The sequence below is a fragment of the Diadema setosum genome, chromosome 18, assembly GCF_964275005.1.
Source record: "Diadema setosum chromosome 18, eeDiaSeto1, whole genome shotgun sequence".
Classification (NCBI taxonomy): Eukaryota; Metazoa; Echinodermata; class Echinoidea; order Diadematoida; family Diadematidae; genus Diadema; species Diadema setosum.
Window position 1 is genome coordinate 15,546,437 of NC_092702.1, and position 24,485 is coordinate 15,570,921.

At 38.7% G+C, this 24,485-nt stretch overlaps 1 protein-coding gene across 1 annotated transcript in view; it reads left to right on the plus strand.

Moving 5' to 3' along the window:
- LOC140242071 (Kv channel-interacting protein 4-like) overlaps positions 1–24,485 on the plus strand; it is a 64,026-nt gene that overhangs the window by 37,353 nt on the left and 2,188 nt on the right. Inside the window, exons 3-5 of the mRNA XM_072321830.1 lie at positions 7,255–7,325; positions 11,875–11,982; positions 23,115–23,219. Of these exons, the coding sequence (XP_072177931.1) occupies positions 7,255–7,325; positions 11,875–11,982; positions 23,115–23,219 (284 nt within the window). The remainder of the gene's footprint in view (positions 1–7,254; positions 7,326–11,874; positions 11,983–23,114; positions 23,220–24,485) is intronic.

Below are 24,485 nucleotides of genomic sequence, written 5' to 3' on the forward strand. Positions count from 1 at the left end.
TCCCCAAAATCTGGCTAAAGTCAGTTTTGTCATTAAGTTTTTCCTTTTAAGTGCCCAAGCACAATTGGACTTGTCTAGACTTGGAGATTGAAAGGGACCATAAGGAAAAATGTGAAAGAGAATGGAAAAGATTTCACCCATATTGATTTTTTTTTTTTGGTTTGACTTCATTTCATCAACGATATCAAATCAAACACCTGTTGCAGATCGAGTGTGATAATCGCTACTTACGCAACCTTTATCTATATGTTTCGAAATGTCATCGGTCAGTAAAAAAAGTGCAGTTTGAGTAGAATGGCCGGACAAAATCCATGCTGATGTTTATTCAGGAGGTTATTTTCAGAGAGATAAGCATATACCTGATTAAAACCTACTTTCTCCATAACTTTAGAAAGGACAGGTAGTGAGAACGGAGATCAGTCTGTAATTAGATGGATTGGAAGTATTTTCACCTTGTGTATTGGGATGATATGGGCTCATTTCCATATGTTGGTATGAAATGTGTGATTCTGTGTATCGGAATATAATCTATTACCTCTGCCAAGGGAGGAGGTTATGTTTTCGTTACCGTTGGTTTGTTTGTTCGTTAGTTAGTTAGTTCGTTCGTTAGTTGTCCATGTGCAAAATAACTCAAAAAGGTGTGCACGGATCTGGATGAAACTTACAGGAAAGGTTGAAAATGACACAAGTAACAAATGATTAAATTTTCATAGTGATCCGAGAATTTGGGGGGAATTTATGAAGGATTTTTGATATTTTGGGAGGTAAGGGTCAATGAACTTGGGAGTTTAAGCTGCGCATTTTTGAGGTTTTCATAAGTGCACAAAAGTGCGTGCTCCACTTTCTGCTAGGACAAGGCACACAGCTCAGCTGAGGGTTTATGACGTAACAAAGGCTTCTATATTGGGAAATCGGGCGATTTTTCAGCATTCATACCTATGGGTAGAAATCACTGATCTCTATGGAAGAGCCCAAAGAGCTTTTCCCCAGTGGTGGAGTGGAGAAAAATCTCTTTGGGAAGAGCAAGATCATCGGTGGAAAGTAGCTGCTTGGCGGAGGTCTGCGCTTTCAGAGTGCTTTTCTAGTTTAATTCATTTCCTTGTAGATTTTCAAATTTCAGTGGATCCTGATCAGAGCCCAGTAGGCTGTGTGTTCATGCAGGTGCAGTTATAATCTTTCAAAAGTTATTGGTCCGTGATTTCTTTGCATCAAAGAAGGAGATTAATGAGATTGGGTGATGCTGGTCTCCTGTTTGTTATGGTATCATATTAGGGTTCATCAATGCAGAATAAGCATATTTTTTTGTGTGTGTCTTTCTTTGCCCACCTTCCTGTCTAAACAATATATCTGGTTACCCAAGGCTAAGAATTGTATCAATCTGCAGAATCATCAGCACAATGCAAGGCTAATGACATCAAATTCTTTTCTTTCAATCCCAAGTATGATACCACACTCTATCCCCAAGTGCTGTCATTAGGTGTGTCGTTGCACGGTCAAATTATCTGCCAGAAACACAAAACGAAACAGAACAAAAGTAGAGGCAAGCAGCCATAGTTCAAACGTAAATCATGCCCTTAAGCTGTTTCAACAAAGCTTGTAGGAAGAAGATTGAAAGCATAATGGCTGAAGCATCAAAACAAAGAAAAATATATGCAAAGAAGAAAGTAAAAAGGGAGCAAACTTAGTCACATGGGATTACAGTTTGTATGACAACATGATAACTCTAGAAGTTTTGCACTGGATTTAGAAGAGAAATTGTGGTGGTGTCTGCTACCATGCATTTAGGTACATGTCCGAAGGTTTTCCTTTACCCGTTGAGGACAGGCTGATTTTGCTACAACACGTACTTCCCATAGATGCTTGCCCAAGTATACTTGGAACTTGTCTTCGATGGGTTAAAGAGGTTTTTAAGGGAAGACTAATTGAGGGATTCAAGAAGAGCTTGGTGGAAGAGTGAGGGGAGGGGAGGGAGATGCAGTTGCAGAGAGGCAAAATAGCATGGTCTCCTTGGAAACCGCTATCAGATTGATGACGCGGCTGTGTCATTGTCCATCATCTGTGTGGCGTGGCGCTCATGGCATCGCACATCCTGTGCAGCAGGTGATCCGTCAAGTGTGCTGGCACTTCCTGTTTCAAGTTTGAAGATGACAACTTTAAAGGAAAGATCAGGAAATCTTGTGTGAGGTTTGGTTGGGAGAGGGTCGGGTGGAGAAGGAGAGGGCAATTTGGAGGGGGGGTTATGACTCTGGAGCCAGAGAGACATCTGTTATTTTGATATGTTTCTGAGCTCTTTCACGCAATGAGTTTCAGGTTGAATCACATATTGATGCAAAAAAATAATTGTTAACAAGAAAGCATAAGAGTTTAAATTCATCAGATAAAAAACAATTAAAAAGAATTAAATCAAATCTAATCAAAGAAATCAAGTCAAAATATGAGGCTCAACTTTTATGCCCAAAAAATGGATGTGGGTCAAAATCGCTCAGATCTAACAAAAGAGTCTTTCAAATTCTTCCTCCTCACATTGGCTGTTAGATGCCATACAGAAAGAGAGAAAGAAATATATCACATGCTATTAGTTCTATATCTCTCTCTATCTATCTATATGTATATATACAATCCATATTTATGAAAAGGAGAGTGTTTACTTGTGAGACAAGAATAGTAGCCAAGTTCTCATTCTATGTGTCGTTAGCTAGCTGACAATCACTCTGTCCCATTAGCTGAGAGTATCGAAAGACAGCGACAGATTTTCCGTTGTTTAATTTCCCAACCAGAAGCCTAATTTACAGCAAGATATCCCATTTCCACTTTGTTTCTGCCCATCCCGTGATTTTTTTTTTCTCTCTCTCTCTTCCACATGGTTTTAATCGTGGATCGTACAGGCTGTCCTTTTTTCCTTTGTAATTTGTCCTGGGGCAAGACACTGTTTATGTTTTCCAGTCCTAGCAAGATTACATCTTTAAGCCAATATGGCGTCCGACGACAAGAGCAATATGAGAAACTCTTGCAGACGAAACTCAAAATGCCTTCCCGTCTTTCCCAGCAAGTGGTCTGATGTGAGGTAATCGTGCAGATCACGCATTTGCATTCTCCCCTTCAAAGAATCCTCCAATAAAAATCAGCTTTTCTTTTGATATATATATATATATATATATATATATATATATATATATAGAGAGAGAGAGAGAGAGAGAGAGAGAGAGAGAGAGAGAGAGAAGTCCAAGCCGCCTTCATCGTTTGGTGCGCAGGTGTCTGGTCGTCTGGGAGTCTGGTGTAACCAAGGTGTCTCCTTGAAGTTGGCTTTATTCTGACCTTGTATGAATAGAATTTAACCAATCCAGTTGCTCACAATTGTCACTGTCAGACAGACTTTTGCATAAGTCATTACTGCAGTTTTGTCTGATTTCTTTCTTTTTTTTGTGTGTGTCCTTCTTGGTGTGTGTTTTGTTTTGCTTTGTGTTTTTTGCATGACTAGATCTAGCCATTGGCGTGTGAGGCAGTTAATCTTGATGTCAAGAAATCGACAAGTTGGCCACGAAGCTACGACTGAAAGTTTTAGCTGAGTTTTACGGGATATTGTAGAATGCATTATTGTATGTCACCAATTGGGAGCCTTGGTGGTAGATTGTGGGAACAAGATATTTCAACTTTACAGTTTCGTGGTTAACCTATTGAAGACTTCCGCAAAGCAAGACATTTTTGCGGCATGACGTTTTTGCGAATTGCGACTGGCATGCTATGCATAAAGTGTAGACAAGAACTTCAGTGTGAAATTCAAATTCAAATCTTGGCTCTTGCGAAATTTGCAAAATTTGCATGCACGCAAAAAATGTCTGGTTCTGCAGTTGTCGCGAGTATACTCAGGCAGGTGTCTATTGGAAACTTGGGTTACAGCAAAATCTGCTCATTCTCAATGGGTTAATAGTAGCCCTTATAAGAAAATAAATATTCACATGTCACTTCAAGTGTCTACAGACAACTGTGCCCAACAGGAAACTCCGCAAACACCAAAAAGATTTACTGAATCCTTGCCACAAAATGCCTAGAAATCTATCTGACATTGCTGAAGTTTGAACCTTACTCTTACATGTGATATACATTATACCACACTCATCTTTTTAAATGAAGATCAATAAGATGGTTTTAGAGAGTTCAAAAAGAGGATTTAGCACATTCTCTTTTTAATAGTGTGTCACACAAATGTCAAGATTTAACAAGGCATTCATTGCTCCAAGTTTATACGTAAGTGCAAAATAATGTAAAGTCATAGAAAAAAAAAAACGTATGGGTGAGATTTCCAAACAATCTCTGTTTGGTTCTTGTACTTTTTTGTGAAAAGGTGATTTAAAAGTAAATGAGTATGATAATTTACATAGATGCAAGTAGGATCTCCTGATGAAGATAATGTAAATTTCTGCTTATGCTGCGTAACTAAGAAATAAAGTGCAATGAAGATTTTTCTTTTTGTCATGATTATCATCAACCACCCTCAAACAGAATATTTAGTTGATTATAGATTTTATTTTCAACAATCAGAAAAAGGAAGAGTTGATGCATATCCAATGATGACCAATTTCATTGGTAAAATAGTGACTTAATTTGGTTTTTTACATTGTGGGTAATTTCTCATCTCACTGTAAAAGTCAAACTGACTGCCCTGCTTTTACTTTCTTGTTTTCATTTCTATAAGATAAAGTACCTTTGTTCTAGAGAGCTCTGCAAAGTGAACTGAAATTTAAAAAAAAAAGATAGAAAATTGTAAGTAGCTGCATCAGTTATTTCCTTTGCCCAGTGTCCACTGCTTGATCTACTTCTATTTGTGTGTGCAAATTTGACGAAAGATTTCTCCTTGGTAAGCAAAAAAAAAAAAGAGCATAGAACAAAAACAAAAAGAGGCGTGAACTCTCTTGTGTAAATGCAAAGAGAAAAATTGAAAAGGATTTATAGCGGAAGAAGTGGGGAGTTCTCAAGGATGTCTGGTCTGTGTGTTTTCCGTGCACGAAATCGAAGAGACAAGGTACTCCAGTCCAGCCGACGGATCTGCCTATCTCGACCAATCAGGGAGGATTAATCAAGGGGTCACCCTGGGACTTGCATCAACTGGATGGCTGCAACCCTGAGGGCGCACTTTATTTGCCCCCTTTTTTTAAAGAATATATATATATATATATATATTTTTTAGTAATCAACATTTCACTGGAATTTGTTGTGTCCCTTTATGTGTTGGTTCATTATCACCAGTTAAAGGGACGGTGTAGCTCTTCCTGCAGAAGTGGAGTACAAGCTGCAAGTTAATGCACTGGCGGAAATGATATATAAATCTAAAACTGTTTTTCGTGGGCATTTGATCTCAGCTATGTGTAATGACAGAAATGATGTAAAGAATAGACCTACAGAAAGAATTAGCAAGGCATTGTTAATGATGCGTACGTTTTTTCAACAAAGGATATTGACAATCAAACAAGGAAGACACAGTGCACTGGATTGTTGATTCAGCGTATTAATTGCTCAGGACACATTTTGGATGCTACCGGGTGGATTGTATGCAGATTTCATCCAGAAATTATCAACAGTGACCAAATAGCCTGTTAAACTCATCTAGAAACTGAAGAAATGAACTAAGAAGAAATATTTTGCCACTTCCATCTCCACCATATACATCACAACTCACGAGTGATATTGTGATGCGACGATCGTAACGAGCCTCAGGTGTTTCAATTTGTGGCCCAAGGACTGCTCAGATAACATGGCAGCTGAAACACCCGCAGATTTCCTCCACTAAAGAAGGAGAAGAAAAAAAAACCATCTTATTTCCTTTATTTTACTTTTTTCCTTTATTATATATGTGTCCTTCCCCTTCCCACAAAATGCATTTCTCCATTATCATCTTTCTTTTAATTTTGGTCAGGTAAAAATAAGGATGCCACCTGCAGTAGGATACAATATATTTCCACCAGCTCCATTCTCCCCCCACCTGCAGGACAGACTTTAATAGCCTTCAGACTCAACCTAACCTGACTACCTCTAATGGTATTTTGTCCCCTCTGCACTCTCTCAACTTCCCTTCCCTTTTTTTTTACCATTTTTTTTTTTTTTTATACTTGTAACAGTGCCCGACACATATTAGGATTCGTGGGGGGGGGGGGCGAATTTGCACCCTCTTGTCATATGCCTCGGGTCAACAGGTGCAAGCAACTTAACTCTTACACTCACACACACACACACGTGCGCACACACACACACACACTCACACACACACACACACACACAAACACACACATGGTGAGAGAGAAAGAGATGTGCCTACCACTGTATGCTGGGAAATCACAAAATGATTATATGCTGGCATGCTGCAACCAGTTTATTTTTCAAGTCTGGATTGCTCCAGACATTTTCAATGCTTTCAGGTTTTACGATCATTTCCCTATTTTTTTTTTCTCAAGCTGTACATAAGTAATTTGTCACTATACACTACTGTGTAGCACTTTTAAATGAAGTGGTACATTGTAGGTTCTCTCAATCAAAATGTATTATTGTTATTAGTATTAGTATTATCAGTAATATCCTTATATCACTATCACTTCTGTTATTGATATAATGAGCATTGTTATTATCACTGTCACAGCCACCATCTTGTCATTAATTGCGTCATTATTTTTACTACAGTTATTGTTTTCATCATTGTCATTTTCAGAAGGTTAATTTATGCTATGTTTTGTGTGTCCTTTTCAGTTAGCAGAGGTAGATGTGAATGTAGCTTGACAGAATTCAGGATTTGGCATTCGCCACAAATATCTACGTGCATTTACTGATTCAGTTTGTTAATCATGGCACAAGATGCACTGATTTTGTGATGTCTGTGTACAATTAAGTAGTTACTGGATGTATATGAAGAGTTTTCAGACATGGTCCTATCAAAATGCAGCATCAGTAATCAGGCATGTGTCATTTAGAAGTAGCTCACTGCGTAACTTATCCCCACTTTATTTGTTTTGTTTTGTCGGGAGAATTTGGCCGTAAGCAATAATCAAGCACCAGATCACAGATCTGTTTCAGCGAGAAGTGGCTGCAAAGAATGTTAAGTACATTCCGTCAGATCACATCTTCCGTCGATCTCGACAGCGAGTATGTAGAGCTGCCGGGGGCAATTTGAGGAACCGTGATTTGAATATTAACCCTCGTCTTTTTTTTTTCTCTCTCTCTCTCTCCCACTCTCTGCTATACATTTTTTGTTTCCTTCATTTCTTCCAGATTCGAGTCACTATGCACACTACGTCTTCAATTCCTTTGACACAGACCACAACGGTTCGCTAACATTTGAGGTGAGTGTAAAAAACCCAATGGGTGACATGGAGGTTTCACAGCCACTTTCTCCTGACAGATTACCTGATATTTATCTAACCTTTCTCTTCCTGAAGACCCATCACTTATCATCTCTACCTTATGTTTTTTTTTTTTTTTCACCTTTTCTCTTCTCGGTTCATCTCTTCTTTTTTTTTGAGGGGGGGGGGGGCATTAGTTTATTTTTTCTTTCTAATCCTCATTTTTTTGGTGTTATTTTTTTCCGCTTTCCTACTTCTTGTGTCTATTTTAAGTTGTCACTCCTCTTCTTCTTCAATTCTTGTTCGTCAGTGACCACGTGATGTTTTTGTTGCTTTTTTTATCATGAATTTTATTCCTGTCTGTTTTTCTATATTTCAGTATGCATCTTTTCCTCTTTATCCCCATCCCCATTGCAAGAGAATCATGATATCAGGTGATATGTAGAAACATAAAACCCTAATTCTCAATACTGCAAACAACAATCCTGGTTTTGTTGCTGTAGCCTTGCCTTTCAGAAGTTCAGTTTGTGGGCTATAACAGTCGTGTGTGTTTTCAATTTTCAAAAGGAGTGATCAGTATTTGTTACATGCAATATCAAAAACCAGACAGAACAATTTATGGCAGCTTGCAGCTTGTCCAAAAGATCGCACCGACTAGAATGCCTGGAAGATGTCTCTGTTGAACTGTCAATTTTTAACAGACATAACAACAAAATTTGTATGACCCTTGTGCTGATTTATCAAACACGTTGCCTATATTTGGTTGTTAGGCAGTGGCTTACAATTTAACAGATTAACTGCGAGCAGCCAAGCTATATGTTTGATAATCGTACACCCAAAATACCTCATCACTCAAGTTTGCTCTCAAGCTTAAGGCATATGGTAAAGTGCCCCCATCTGGTGTAAAGTTTGTTTTGTTTTGTTTTGTTGTTGGTGGTTTTTTTGTTGTTGTTTTTTTTTTGGGGGGGGGGTGGGTTGCCATCTTGTCCAACCCAATGTAAAGCCTGATTTTTTCGGGATAACTTTATATGTGCAGTCATGACAAAAGGTGTACATATTTGGATGAGCACATTTTGGCATGGCCACATGGGTCTGTTTGATTCTTGGTGACATCAAAGTTTGCCTCAAAAGTTGGCAAATATAAAACCCAGCAGACAAAAAGATATAACAGAAAGAAAAGAGGAAATGAACATATAAAAAGTCACCAAAAAAGAGCATTTGTAGGTGACACACCATCTCTGCAGACATTAGCTATTTGGGTCTTTTGTGATGTGTAAAGTTAAAGCCAACTGAATTGGTTGTCACTCCAAAACCTCAATTTCATCTTATACTAGTCAAATAATGTAGGATTGTCTGAAAAAAACCCAACAATAAACATCTAGTGTATTTGAATAATGATTGTTTTGAGTGTCTTTCTAGTTTAGTACTTGAATGAAACGACTGTACACAGCATATGTTTTGTGGACAATTTTTTTTTTCAAGTGGGGACTTGTTAAATTGGTCATGAGAGCAGTTAGATGTGTGATCAAGAACCACAGAGACAGAAGGGAGAAGTAGAATCATCCCATTTTGAGAATCAGATTTGTGAATTCCTACCGCTGAAACAGTGTCCATTGAATTTGTGGTATATGAGATAACACTTTGGCATGTTGTCAAGCTTGTGAATACCAGTCTACTCTCTAAAACTCTTAAAAATAAAACCACTACAGTGAGGGCAATATAAAAGCATTATATCTCATTGGGTTCCACGACATACGCTCCTGCGACAATTGCTCTCACGAAATATCTACTTACTAAGCCAAACATAAATTCTACCCACAAACATAACCCCAACCCTGATCCTAATCCTCATATCAAACTAAACCTAAAACTCTGTCACAATTCTAACCCTAAGTCCTTGGAGTATATAAGACCAGAGCAATTGTTGCAGGAGCAAATTTCTTGTCACCATCACATTTAAGGTCATTTCACAAATACCCTCAACCAATCACTCAGATCAGTGTTGGACATCATTTTTGTCACTATCTGTTGTCACTCTACTCCAACACCAATGCTGACAGTCAGCCGAGCTTGATACATTTGTCATCAGAGTATCTCATATTTGTTTCTCTCTTCTTTCCATCTGAAGCAACAAGTGTGGTCTCTTTGGGACTTGTTCCACTTTCTGAGCCACATGATATTACGACACAAACTAGAAAACAGGCAAAACTGAACTAAAAGGGTGTCAAACCGCACACACGCCAGTAATGCGTGCCTCCGGCCATACCACAGCAAAACACGTCAATCACCTGTTTATTGCCACAAAGATTCCTCATACTGATTTTAATTTGAGATTATAAGATATGGCATGCCCAAGTGAGAATTTCCCAGTTAGGATCCTCCACTTTTTTTCTTTCTCTTTTTTTTTGTGTGGTGTTTTTAATCTCTGCGGGCAGTTGTTTATGTGACCCTATTCTATCTCGAAAATGAAGGGATATGAATTTATGCTGAGAGCAATTTCAAACCCCATTTCATTGTGATCACTATCAAGAATTTAAAAATAGTTGCCTCACAAATGAAGCACTTCCAAGACGTCGGTCGAGTCCAAGCGATAGCCGATGAAGGTGTTGCCATGGCAGCGTTAAAGCATCCCCCATCTGAGAGAAGAGGACGTATATGTAACTCATATCCCTTCACACACTGCATACGTGATGAGGGTACATTGTATCTGAAGTTTCCAAAGAGGTTGTCATGACGATGGGAATGCATCATTGCATCTTGGTCTTGGTTGCCAGTGTGTGCTCTTCACACTCCCACCCCCCACTCTAGTACAAGTTCCCCCTCCGTCAGTTAACCTAATCTAATTGTTCGTTTGGAATGACTGCTGCCCTTCCATAAGAAAATAGCCAGAGGGGAAACTGATAAACCAGCATTAAAATCCCAAGATAGCACATACTGTCTCTTGCCCTCATTGGGCGCTGGGAGCTGGGAGCTGGGAGCAAGCCAAGGACCGGCGCATGTTTGTGAAACTGTCACATTTAAGGAGCTGGCTGCACAAGCAGAGCATCGCGATGAATCCAAACTCACAACCCCCTCCACCCAAACGGGAGGAAAGAGGAGGAGGAGGAGGAAGATTTGTCTCTTGTTCCCAGTAATTCCGCGTTAATCGTTTGGAGAGAACTTACTGACAATATAAGATACAAAAGAGAACTGTCAGCCTTTATATAGACTCCACAGAGTAACAGTTACAGCTGTGTAAGCTGTTTGAAATTCGATTGAAAATCACCATCAGTCGAATGTGGGGATCATGGGACATTACGTACGGTGAAAAAAAAAAAAAAAAACCTGACTGATTTCTCTCAACATTGGTGTGAGTTCTCCCCCCTCCCCACCCCCCCCCCAAAAAAAAAAGAGAAAGAAAATATATAATAGTAAATAATATTAATCCTGAGATGTTTTCAATATTTTCTTGGTCATCCCTTATGGCAAAAATATATTTGTTAACAAAATTACAAGCAGGAGCTATCATTATCCACATTTTTTCCCTACTAATACTAGCAAAGATTCATGGAAACAATAGTTTTGTAAATGAAATGATAGGATAGAGTATATTATGTTCTCCCTCTATTGCAACACAGTTTCTGATATCAAGATGTCATTCTGAAGATACATTTTGTGTTGCTGAGAGAGAACATATATCTTTACTGTCTTAATTTCTGTCTTTCTGTTCTTGGGGTTTGTTGTCAATGTTGTAATTGGCCTCACTCAATCATTTCATATTCCTCCTCTCTCAATTCATGTGTTCATAATTCCTTTTCTCTGAACCCATAATTCCTTTTCTTTATATTCATGTTCTCCGGGGCTAAATCTCTTTATTCCTTTTCACTAAATTCATGCATTTCTATTCATTTTTCCCAAATTCAGCACTCTGTATTCCTTTTTTTTTTTCTGAATTCATATGCTTATATTCCTCTCTCAATTCATGCGACATATAGATAGACAGATAGAAATTCATAAGTTTATATGAAGTTTTATGTTTTTATTACTTTTTCCCAAATTTGGAGATTTATGTGCCTTTTTTCCTGAACTCATATGCTTATATTTCTCATTGAATTATGTTACATTCCATTTCACTGAATCCATGCATATACATCTGTGTGAATTAATGCATATGTGATATATAGTTAGATGAATGGATAGAGGTGCATATGTAAAAAGGCATTCTCTTTAGGGTGATATTTTCCTGGCATACATGGGCGAATGAATAGTGTCTGTGCCATGACATTGCTATGTTGCAATACATTTCATTTGCATTCTAAAACAAGTATTATTGATAGTATGCTTTATTATCAGCATCATATATATCAATGACCAAATGTACAATGGTACATAGATGAAGTAACATGAATACATTGGTATATTGATATTGCTGTTGATTTCTTTTCAGTTGTTCCTCCTCCTACAAGCTTAGCTTAATGGACACATGTACTGCTTTGTATCATTTTTTTTTAAAATGGAAATAAATAAACTATTGAATTGAAGCACTATTTATTTTTCATCCCCTTTCCAGGAGTTTGTCCAGGGCTTGTCAATATTAGCGAGAGGGTCCTTGCAGGAGAAACTGAATTGGGCATTTAACCTCTACGACATCAACAGAGATGGCTACATCACAAGAGAGGTGGGTCAAATAGGAGGAGAATGATTTGTGGTGATGAAAAAATATGTCTTTACTCTACATTCCAGCAAAGAAAATTGAAATAAAGTATATTGTGAAGGTGAAATGTGTAATAACTAATTGTAATCATCACAATCATAATCCATATCAATATCTGGTGGATGATGTTGATGATTTTAATTGTTGCCATCAGCCCTAGCATCATAATACCTCAGACTGTCAATATCTTCATCATTGTTAGTGTTATTGTGATAATTTTTGTCAGCGCAATTTTCCATTTTGTAAAGGTCAATCGTAGTTGATAATGGTAGATATTAATTGATATCAAAGTGTCACTGATATACCAGAAAGGCAGAAATGCCTCAAGAACTACAAGAGCAGTCATGATGTCGCAAGTGGCAAAATCATAAGTATAGAGCAGGTGAATCAAAACCCTGAAAGCAGCGATTTGTATTTGCGTGGCTTTTATTTTGTTCTCCTCACAAGCTTCGACTATTTGTTGCATCATTGGATAGGAAACTTTTTATAGCTTGTTTATATACTGATCCACCTTTTCATGATGATCATAGTGCTGCAAGATCACAACAGTTATGTTTAACAATAGGGATAATATACATACACTTGTACATAATGGACATACTAATGAAGATGATAATAGAAATGACAAAAACAAAAAGTGATTTTAATGTGAGTAATAGCTGTTAAAGAGTTCAAATAAGAAATGTATAAACACAGATAAAAGGGTGGAGTTATAGTTTTGGTGATGGATTACAGATGTACAAAGTGTCGGTTTCTTTTTTTTTTTTGCAAAACTGGCTTGTTATGGAACATATGGGAGAATTATCATGAGTTGCACCAGCTTATGGATTATTGGCTGTGTTAACGACAGTCACGTTGCCATGTGGGCGGTTGTTGTATAAGACTGTGCTTTCGGATTGCATGCAAGTGTCTGCTTTCCAGCTTTGGATTTTGCGTTCATTCGGGAGTGCAAAGTGTGGAGTTGATGAGAAACACAAGCACGTAAGCCGCACCGTCGCAAGACCCGAAAAAGCTTCCCCCCATCACGCATTGTTCGCGCCGTCTGCCGACAAGCCTGCATTACAAGGGGACGCTGGGGGATGATGTCATATCTATGCGCATAATTATTGGATTTGGGAGTGAGAACCCACAAAGGTGGTCATTACAATGCCCATCACATCAAACTCAATATATATGCACGCATAATTATGTCTATAATCCATATTGCGTGCAACATCCATACTGCTGTAGCAATATAAGGCCTAATACAAGATTTCTTTTCAATGCATTTTTTCTCTATTTCTGGTTTGTTTGTTTTTTTGTGAGTGTGTTTGTGTCTTTCTCCTTTTTTATCATTCAAAGTATCACACCCGTTAGCTTAAAGTTGAAATTATAATATCTGCATGGTTTATATCAAGAGATGGAACCAAGAAATAGAGAGATAGAATGAGGGAAAGCAATTCAAATCTGGATGTCCAGACTGAACGATGGTAGTTCTTTGTCAATTGCCTGTCACCAGGCTTTGAACTTTGGCACCATTTTAGGCAGAAGCCAGAGGGAAAAAGTGACTGTGGCGCTATCTCCTGTTTAAAGATGGTATTCTATTTTTCCAAAGAACTGTCACATAAAAAGCCATCAGGGAATAAGTATGCATATTCAAGTTGACTTTTATCAAGAGCATTAACCCTTTCCTCCCCACAATTCTCAGAGAGCCCCCAATGCCCCCAAACAAGGTTGTCTTGTTTTTAGGGGTTTTTTTTTGGGGGGGGGGGGGGGCAGGTGGACAGAGAACAGACAGGTTGGTAATCCACCTGTGCAAAAGCACTCAAGTGGTACATGTATTCCCTTTCCACAGTCAACTACATGTGCCATCGAACAGTGCAAAAGATTGACCAGGTGGGAGGTATGAATAGAGCGTGCACTGATGGACTCACAAACTCTTTTGTTCTTCACAAAAAAGGCACTTGAATGGGGTCAGCAAAAGTGAAAATCTACTGAGCTTAGCCCTGATTGCTGTGTACACCTTCATGCAAGTGTTATAAATAGCAAAATAAGTGCACACTGCATTGGAAAAAAGAGCAAATAATACTGCGATTCACAGTTTTCACACGGAAAGAAAACTAAAATTGATAGAAGAAACTCTACTCTTCCGATCAAAGCCAGTTTTATGGGCAGCATAACACAAATAAACATGAATATAGGCCACGAATGCAGGCACTCTTGTCTACATTTTGGGAACCCAGTATACCAAGTTCCCATAAATCAGTTGATGCCATGGGAACCCGGTGTACTGGGAACGGGTTGAATGAAATCAACAGAGCTTATATTGATCAACAACTGAAAAAAGAAATCGTTCAAATTTAAAGTTTTATATTGTGTTGGGTTTTGTTTTTCTAGAAACAGAGATGTTGGTATAGAATATTCACAGATACAGTTTTAATTTGTATCCGCATAAATTGATGAAATTGTATTCAGAAAGTCGTCTTGTACTTCATTATGCTTTTTTTTTACCAGTTCAACTTAGGCATTGATAAGAGTTCCAATTTCACTAGTGATGATGCTCAGTCATTGTCTTTTTTTTTTCTAGTCCTGTCTATTTTCTCTAAAGTCCTGCAAGTTAGAAAAGTGTATAATTTTGACATAAAATGCTTACCAATTCTTCTTTTTTCCCACTTTTTTACACTAGCATGTCTGTGAGAAAGAAAGAGAAAGACTGAACATATCAGGGATAGTATGCCTTTCATCAGGAGCCTTGAAAACATGCATTGGGATAGTTTGATATCAACAGTTAGAGACATATCATATATAGTCATTTGCATTACTACAGTGAAAGTAGAACCTTCCAAGTGGTCCCCCCTCTCCCAGCATTCCTAATTTGCTGTTTAGTTTTAGTGTTGTTGTTGTTGTTGTTCTTCTTCTTCTTCTTCTTCTTCTTCTTCTTCTTCTTCTTCTTCTTCTTCTTCTTCTTTTTTCTTTTTAGTACAAGTGGTACAGTTTAGCCCAGGGCAACACCTCATTGAGTGAACCAGTCTTATTTATTTATCACAAAACTCGGGCAGTCATGTGACCAAAACGAAGAACACAAAAACAAAAGCAAATACCCAAATTAAGTGGATTGCCTCTCTGCCCAAGTGGCACACACTTTCCAAACATGATGAGAAATAGGATCTATTTGGAGTCTTCCAGCTAGTTCTACATCTAAGGATGATAGTAATGTCTCGTAGCAACATGTTGTAGATAACTGAGAGAGAATTACTGCAAGTAATTGGATGTTTTAACACTGACAGGTTCATTTTAGGTTTTACACTTTGTTGCAGGTGCGAGTAGGTCCGAAGTCAAAAGTGACCCTCCCAATTGTTCCGTTGTCTAGATTTGCAGAGGTTTGAACCCAAAAGCATCAGTCTGATAGTCTAGTGCCCCCATCAGAGACCACATACCTGTTTCAGAAGAAGGAATGTTGATTTAGTGACTGGTCATTATGAAAAAAAAGATAAAAATAAGAACTTGTGATGCATGGTGCAGGTGTCAAGTTGCTATCTACTCAAGAAAAAAAAAAGGAAGATCAAAATAGATTCACAATATCCCAGCAGTACCTATTGATTTCGTATGCATAGCCTTTCTTGATGCAGCCACTTAAGAGCCGCTCAGTACAAACAACATCTATGTGCAACATGAGAAACTTTGTTGCAAAAGTGACGAGTCGTCTGCCCGGGAGACTGTGCTTTGTAATTTCACACACCCCCCGCTGAGGCTGCATCATTATCTCGTCTTCCCACGGCGATACCCCCAGTCCGCCACAAGTATGACGAGGCAATTCCTCTTGATGCGATGCTCGCTCGTGTCCCATCACGTTAGGTTCCTGGTGGCCGAATGAGGAGGGCATCACCTTGGCAGAGGTGTGATGTCTTTTTCTCCGGGAGACAGAATCGCAATCAACAGCTCATCTGTTTTGTGGTCCCCTCCAAATTGGATTTGGCAGGTGACAGAGTTTGGCTTGTTAATGGGGAAGGGGGGGGGGGAGGCATTTGGATCATGAGTAGATGCATGTGCTAACAAATATTTTCGTTCTTTTTTTTGATAAAAGAGTCTAAGAAATAAAAAATGATCTCTGGAATAAGCTGTTGCTGGAGGAAGCCAAGTAAGTCTTAGTTTTGAAGAACCAAAATGCATGCAGGGATTCCGATGGTTTTACAATTGGAAAAAAGGAGAACAATATGATCTGCTTCTTTTTTTTTTTTCTTTTTTTGGAGGATCTAGTGCTGGCATAGATTTTTCTCACAAAGAAATTTAATCACTTCACACAGGCAAGCAGTGAGTAACAGTAAGGCTGCAAATTTTTCTGTGAAATTATTGGCATTTCATCGCCTGTTTTTGCAGTTGAAAGAGGATTTTAAACGAACTTAAAAGTGCTGGAAGTGGGTTTCTTAGATGTGAAACATTCATTAGGCATTATTTCCACATGTAAGAAGAGAATGAGAGAAAAAAAAAAGAGATGATTGTTGTCTGAGAGTTTATTATTTTAGTCATCAAGGAAACTGAATTTCAGAATTAACATAATCTGCTAGAGATGAAGGAAGTGAAAATGCATGATTAACGAAATTTGATGTTTACTTCATTTGTTGCTTAGCTGTAGTGTATTGTCACATTCTCTCAATGCTACAGAGGGGATGTGGCTTTTGCCTTTCAGTTTGTGCTGTGAGATGCAGTTTTCCTTCCACAAGGAATTTCTCTGTACATCCTACATGGAAGAGATGCCGTAGGACTAATCCTTCACTTAAGTACCAGAATTCCCTCATGAGGAATTAAGCGTCTCATGTTGTTTTCGCTCACACATTTATCCCCAAGGTAGGAAGAAAATGAAAACCCACACTCTGTTACCATTGATTGCTGTCGGTAACAAACAGGGAAGAAAAATGCAACAAACTGAGGTAGAAAGGAGAAAAAAATTTAACCCTCTAGTGAAAAGTATCGTCTCATGTTGCAAAGTTAATCTGATTTCATTCTTGGTTCATGGAGGATAGTATACCCATTTTTTCTCCTCTCTGCTTGGTCTTTCTTTTTTTGGTATTATTTTGATAAAAGTCAACATTACATTTGTCTCTCTCTTCGTCTGCGAGATGCGAATAGAGAATCTGATTACACGGTAAATCAAATTCTCCCCGCGATTTCCATTCAGCGACCGGTCGACGCGGTACAATGTGTCAAGTTTCCAACGCATCCTTAGACTTGGTTATGAGATAAGTTCAAAGGATAACTTTGGCCAGTTTCATGTCAGGGGACAGATAACATAAATTCATGTAGCTTCCTGGTAAATGCTGAACCTGTCATCTGTTTTTGTTCTCAAGACATCTATGAGCGTGCTGCATTTTTCACTACAGTGGGCGCTGTCCACAATGACTCATGTGAGCATGTGTCTTCACTATATTTATTTTTGTATGCAAAACTTTTCTACCTCTATTAAGGAATGAAATGACTTTGTACATTCAGAAAGAAAATAAAAATCTGTTTACATCATTCAATGTATTCAAAAAGATTGTCATTACCAAGGCCTCTGTCTTATGATATGATAAGTTGTTCCTCGTAAATATGTATCTGTTGCCGTCCAAAGAAGCTGCTTTGCTGTTCTTAGGCATCGTCTGAAGATGTATTACTGGCATGATGAGTTAATGGCTTGGTGGCGTCTTGCTAGTTATGTTCATCTCATTTGTGCCTCGGAGATATCTCTGATCCGCCTCGGCCCACGTTTTCGGAGAGCCGCGAGTGATTATGAAACAGGTTTCAAAAGTAACTTCATGTCTAACTACACACAGAGTATTGAAATTCATGATGAATAGCATTTCATTACACATATATAGATAGATATGTAGATAGATAGATAGATAGATAGATAGATAGATAGATAGATAGATAGATAGATAGATAGAGTGATTGATGATGAAGTAAATATTCCACTATGGTAATTCTTTTTTTGAACTAATGAGGACCTTCTATCCAGTGTGTGTACTATACATGAAGTTTCAATTTAATTGACCTCACAGACAATAGTCCTTTCCTCAGTCAGGTAATTTTTATGCCTTTTGCAAGGAGGGTGTAGGCTTATTGTTTGACAGAAGAGAAGTATTACATGTCAGTAAGATATGACATATAAATCTTTTAAGACAACTCTAATAGGAATATTTAACCCTGTTTGATATCTGCTACCTTCCACAAAACACATTTTTCCGCTTAATTTATGGTATTCTAGAATGCCGGTATTTTACAAAATGCCCCACATTTCAGTTTTTGCTTTGTTTTGTTTTGTTGGGTTTTTTTTTCTCTCATGATATATTCATGAGGTCCTTTAAGCCCAGAGAATCCAAGGATTGGTGTGTGCTCTGTGTTTTCTATGCAAATTCAAGAGCTATTAACCTTTGCCTTGATTGATTCTCATTCTCATGGGAGACTTTGTGTTCACTCAATCTGATGGCATCAGTCTGATTTGAGGCAGTCATAAGCTTACCATATGTTCATATCACCAAGGGCATCCCTCATTTTTTTTATCCTGAACAGATCAGTATAACTCTGTTTATGTGGCACAGCACAGACCTCTGGCGGGAATTCACTCCTTAACCCATTGCGGACGGACTGATTTTGCTATAACATGCATTTCCCATAGAACACTGCCCAAGTATTCTCTAAGCTTTCCATTCCGGTATGTTTTCTACCATGAGTGTAAAGTATACTTATATATAAAATATTCAATGTCTATCCTTGATGGCGCTTTGTCCTGAGTGGACATTAAGAGCCGCAAATCTGTCCCGATGTTTACACAGTAAGGTTATTTTCGTGGTTTCAGGCTGCCTTCTTCGTTCTTTGATGTGTTTGGGGAGGGGGGAAGTTTTTCGTTGGCTCGACCTGCAGGACCTTGGCTAATGGACGGGGGAGCTTTCGTCAGTTGTCGGTATTTGTGTCCCCTCTTGCGCGCAGTATTTATGGCATCGTGCAGTCGTTTTGACATTAAGGAGTTTTCTCCGAAGCGCTCGTCCATCCCCGCAGAGAGTTTGACCAGGGCAGCTGACCATCAAGATTAGATTGCAGGCGAGACGCTCAAAAGAGAGATGTTTTTTTTTTTCTCCCCCTGTTCATGGCGGGGGGGGGGGGGGGCAGAAACAAGTGGGGTATGTATTTTAGCAGTATCCCTATTCAGGCAGGTAGAGTAGAGGAAAAGGCAAAAAGAATTTTCTGCTCCCAATTTTTGGTCACATAAAATGGACATCTGTAAGCTGGGCTGTGTCTGATCTACTGGCTCATGGATCCGTGCTGCCAAGAATACTGTATTTTGATATGTATTTATCTTTCTCGATGCGATTTTCAAACGGTCGCGACAGAGAGGGGTTGGATGGGATTTAGCATTGGATGGTCAGACCCTGTATCATAGCAACATATATGCCAAATATATATTGTATTTTATTGCCCATGACAGGTCCCATTTACAGACAAAGACAGGGTTCATTGTAACCAATATTGCAAACCGGTAACCCTCTTTGACATGGTGTTTCCACAAAGAAACCAGAGTAGAGAAATGTGTATCTTTCCTTTCCAGTTTTTCTCCCTTTTTTTAGGCAGTATTGTAACCTTGAGGTATTCAAACAAAAAACACCCTATGATCATCCTTTTAGTCCAAACAAAAGCCCTTCACAAAGACCTAAGGAGCACAATATGTCTTTGAGCTCTCAATCAAAACACAGGAATATTCTGTATGAACAGCAGCTCTGTGATATCCAGGTTAGAGGTTGAAATCGATAAGGACATGTGCAATGTACCAGGAACACCAAATCCAAGAAACTGAGCAGACTTGTAGGACCTATATCAAATCTGAAGTGTACTATTCTAGTTTACACACCTACACAATGAATGCACTTTCAGTTCCATACACGTAAGTGCTGTTCTGTACAACAGATGGTTTGAATCAAGATTAGTCATGCTAGTAATGTTGTCTGAAATATGGGGAAACAGTTACAAGCTTTACCTTCTGTATTCATTTTCTTTCCAAACTTTGGTCGTCAGGCCAAAGGTGGTATTTGAAAATTATAATTCTAGCTGGTTGTTATCTGTGACATAATTCATACTCAGTTTTCACCTGTTTCAGAATTCCAGGGCCCTGTTTTATGAAGAGTTATGGTTGATTATATATTTGATTTCTATCATAAGTCTATGGCAACCTGTGTGGTAAGGACATTTATAATCAGTTATATCTTTTGATAAAACAGGGCCCAGATAGTTAAAGAAAAAGAGGAGAAACTTTTCATTCTCAAGCCAGGACTTGCAAATCTGCCTCATTGATATTCAAGTCCATTCTAAGAAAGTCTTGATCTGAGGTCATTTATGAATTACATAAAGTAATTTCTTGGAGATTAAAAAAAAAAGGAAAAAATGAATGCAAAGTCTTATTTTTCCATACGGAGCTTTGCTTGGCCAGTACACAATTTAGAGTCTGACTGTTTTACCAAACTTGTACAGCTGATAGACTAATATATTGGAGGGGGAGGGCTAACGCAATTTGACACCGCCTTCATTGCCCTGATAGACATGAAGTTAAACAGACTTGAACAAATGTGTTATCGTAGGAGCCTTGGAGTAGTCTACTGAGCTCACTGAAGTAGTCTACTGAGCATTTTGAATACTATAGGGGAAAGGCTGCCATCTAGGCCCCCTACACCTTAGGGGCAATGATGAAGAGAGTTCTGTCAATGCATCAGGTTTTTACACCTGAACCAGTCATGGGGGGGGGGGGGGCAAACTTTGAAAACTTGATGTGCGTCTTCCACACATAACACAGTGGTAGGTGCATACTATGTGTGTGTGTTATTCTAATGTGTGTTTTGTGTGTTTGAGAAAGTATGTACGGTATGTAAGTGATTGTATAGCCGCTGGTGTAGGCCATGAGTTCTATGTACCGTGTAGATGTGCAATGTGTCCATCCGTCCCTGGTAATCTTCAAGCAATAAAGCAAGGCAAACAGGAGCCAGCATGAAACTATCTTTAAGCGATCTGTTTGTGGCCGATGACAGCAACCACTTTAGGTTGTCGGGTCCTCAGGCCACGATCCATGCGGTGATTCCACATCTTCTCATGATGATAAGGGGGTGGTTACCATGCTGGGGAGGTTTGTTTGCAAGACCATGGCATTGCGAAGCCAGGAATCGACCAGACATGGCAGAAAGATTTAGGGCAATGCAGGGCATAAGTGTTTGCATGGCTGCCAGGGGAAATTGATGTTAAAGGGTGTGTACAGTTCTGGTCGTGGTGAGGATTTAGCTTATAACGTTTTGCGAGATATTCGGAAACCACTCTATGAGATGTCAAAGAGCATGCAATTCTAAGGGGTATCAAAAGTTTATTTGATGAAAATCGGTTTTGAAATGGCTGAGATATCCAAAAACAAGGTGAAACAAAGAGATCCTAATAAAAGGCGTGGCCTGTCGCCTTTTATTATTATCACTTTTTTGGATATCTCGGCCATTTGAAAACCCGTTTTCATCAAATAAACAGTGAATCCTTCTTAAAATTACATGCATTTTCATATTTCATAAGAGGTTTCTCATTATCTCACTTAGGAATGTTCAAAACATGAATCCCCACCTCAACCAGTACTGTACAGTCCCTTTAAATACAAGTTAGGGGATCCCTCCCTCTACCTCTCCTTCTTCTTTTCCTCTCTCCCTCTCTTTCTCTCATCTCTCCTTCTCCCTCTTCCTCTTCCATTCTCTCTCCTGTCTCACTCTCTCTCTTCCTAGTACAAAATATTCTTCTGCCATTTCCAAGTAAACATAAATATTTTCTGTCTTCTTATCAAAGAAATGGACTCGGTGGCAAAGCCTAAATTATGGAAAATAATTGGTTTGCTGGTGAGATCATCGTTAGAAAAGTCATTCTCTACCTCACAACCCCCCTCCCTCCCCCTTTCTGTCAGTCTGTAATCTATCTATCTTTCTTCAAGGTTAGCCAGGGCACTTTTTTTTTATTCTGGTATGGTGCATTATTAATGATTAAACAGGTTTTGCCATTTCTTTCTCTCCCCCTTTCTGGCTTTGTATTGTCAAATACATCATTTTGTGATTTCATGTTATTGGCTGTGAAGATCATTACACGCAGAACATCATCCCTCATAGTGAGGCGCAGCAGGTTTATATCTAGAGAAAGATGAAAGCCCTACTCATGCCTGCAAGCCGTCAAAAGAGGCTTAATTCTTTTATGTGGCGCCATGTGCCTGGATAATACAGTCCACTGGCTATTACAAGAGTCTCTTGGGGTGAGGCGTAAGGAGTCGGCAATGTTTACTCATTTCCACGAAGGGGGTGTGTGAAACATTTCACGTCATCAGGCTCTTTACATGGCCAGCTCTTTATTTGCTTCTTCTTTGGTTCTTCCACATTCATGAGTTTTTGGCTCGTTCACACTTGGGACTCTATACATTTCATGTCTTACGCAATGATCGCTCCGCAGTCGCACCAGAACACATATTACACCTTTTGGTGCTTACACCAACAAAACCTACAACATCAGGACCTTGAAACTTTTACAGTGAATAAGAGAAGTTTAAAAAAGAAAAATTCAGGGAAACCTATCAATTATTGCAAGCAAATAGAAAGTGTGCTCAAAACTGTTGCACTTTCCAGAAGTTCTGATGATAAATTGGATGATTATTTGATTGCATTAAACTGAAATTGAAACACCTGTAGGAGATGATAACTCTTGCCAAAACTCATATTTTACTGGCTGTTAGGTGCACTCAGTTCCTGCTGTATATGAGAGGTTAATTGAACTACCTCCCCCGCCCTTCCCTGGGATTTGGACAATTACTTTTTCAGGTGTTGCCGTGGAATCATCTCTCTCGGCTTAACAGCTGATTCAACGATACGAAATAATGTGAGCGTTTATCATTCCAACAAGCATATCCATTTGGAGCATACTTATGTCTGTGCCGTTTATTTTGTGCTGCTTTTTGTTATATATATATGGTTTTTTTTTCAATCTGCAATAGTAATGTAGGACACTTTTGTATAAAGATTACAACTTGGTGTTAATTTGGATGGTCGTTCATGTACTTTTTTTTACAATATCTTTTATTCTGACAGGAAATGCTGAATATAGTGCAAGCCATCTATGACATGATGGGAAAGTACTCCGAGCCAACGGTTGAAGATATCTCACCAGTAGAACACGTCGAAAGAGTCTTCCAGGTCAGTAAACCGCTCCACGAGAACCGTCAATTTCAATCTCAGCCGTCGCCACCTCTGTTGTTTCATATCATTGCATTTTGACAATTTGGCACCCCCGTGTATCTTTTATTTTTATACCACGGTACTTGTGTTTTTGCTTGTCTGTGCTTGCAGTCCTTGGATAATAGTCTGTACTCACACATCCCTCTTATCTCAATCGCTATCTCAAGCGCTATCTCCTGGCCTCATCATCCTGAATTGTATAATTTTTCATACAGAAAAGTCTTGTTCTCTTCATTTTCGAAAAACCAATCTAGCTTTAATTGACTATCTCCACAAGTGACTCCAAAGTATGGGCAGCATAGAATATAAATCAGCTTTGATTCCCCCCCCCCCCAAAAAAAAAAAAAAAAATGTAATGTGATTGCAAAGTTTTACAGACTATTTATTGTACATATTGCACTTTTTTTCTGTTAATCCTAATACTTAATGTGTTTGCTCTAGTTTGCATGGTGTGCACATCATGAAAATTGCACCCACTTAAGCAGTAAATCCCGAAGTCTGGAAATCTCCCATCATTTACCTCATTACTCGAGCCAGCTCCAAGCGGGGCTAGTCTGAAGAATGGCAGACTGTTCAAGAGGAGGAGTAATATTGACATTAGAGTCATGTTTGCAAGGCGGTTTCTCCCGTCGAAAATCGTGGGGGATTATCTCGCGGACGCGGACCATACGATCTTGGCGTTATTGATTAGTCTACCGCTGTTGACGCCATGCTCTCTACTGGCACCGCACAATCAGAAACTTTGTCTCAGTGGATGTGATAATTGCACTTGGAAATGTTTCCAAGTATTGTTTCTTTCAGTCAGCGTGTGAAGAGAAGATGGCTGTATTCTTTTTTAATGGGTACCATCTCTTTTTGAAGTTTTGTCCCTTTGGTTCAAAATGTTTCATGAAGAACATTCACCATTATGGATTCTCCTTCTCTGTCATCATTACTTTGTTCTTTTCATTATATTTATTTGTTTTGTTTTCTCTTTTGTCTTCTTTTTCTCTCCTTTCCTTGCCTTAGTCATACCTTATTAAAAAAAAAAATCACCTAAACATAGACCCAACTACTTAGACGAAAACAACACAATGCACACAAGGCATTTTATTTTGACAGAATGTACAAAGGTGGTAGCAGTGGACTTCTGTTGCTATTAGTGACAACATTATAGTAGTGAATTACCTTCTGAAAATAGCCATTGCAATATTTTATGTCTCCTGTGCAACAGCAGGTCAGTTT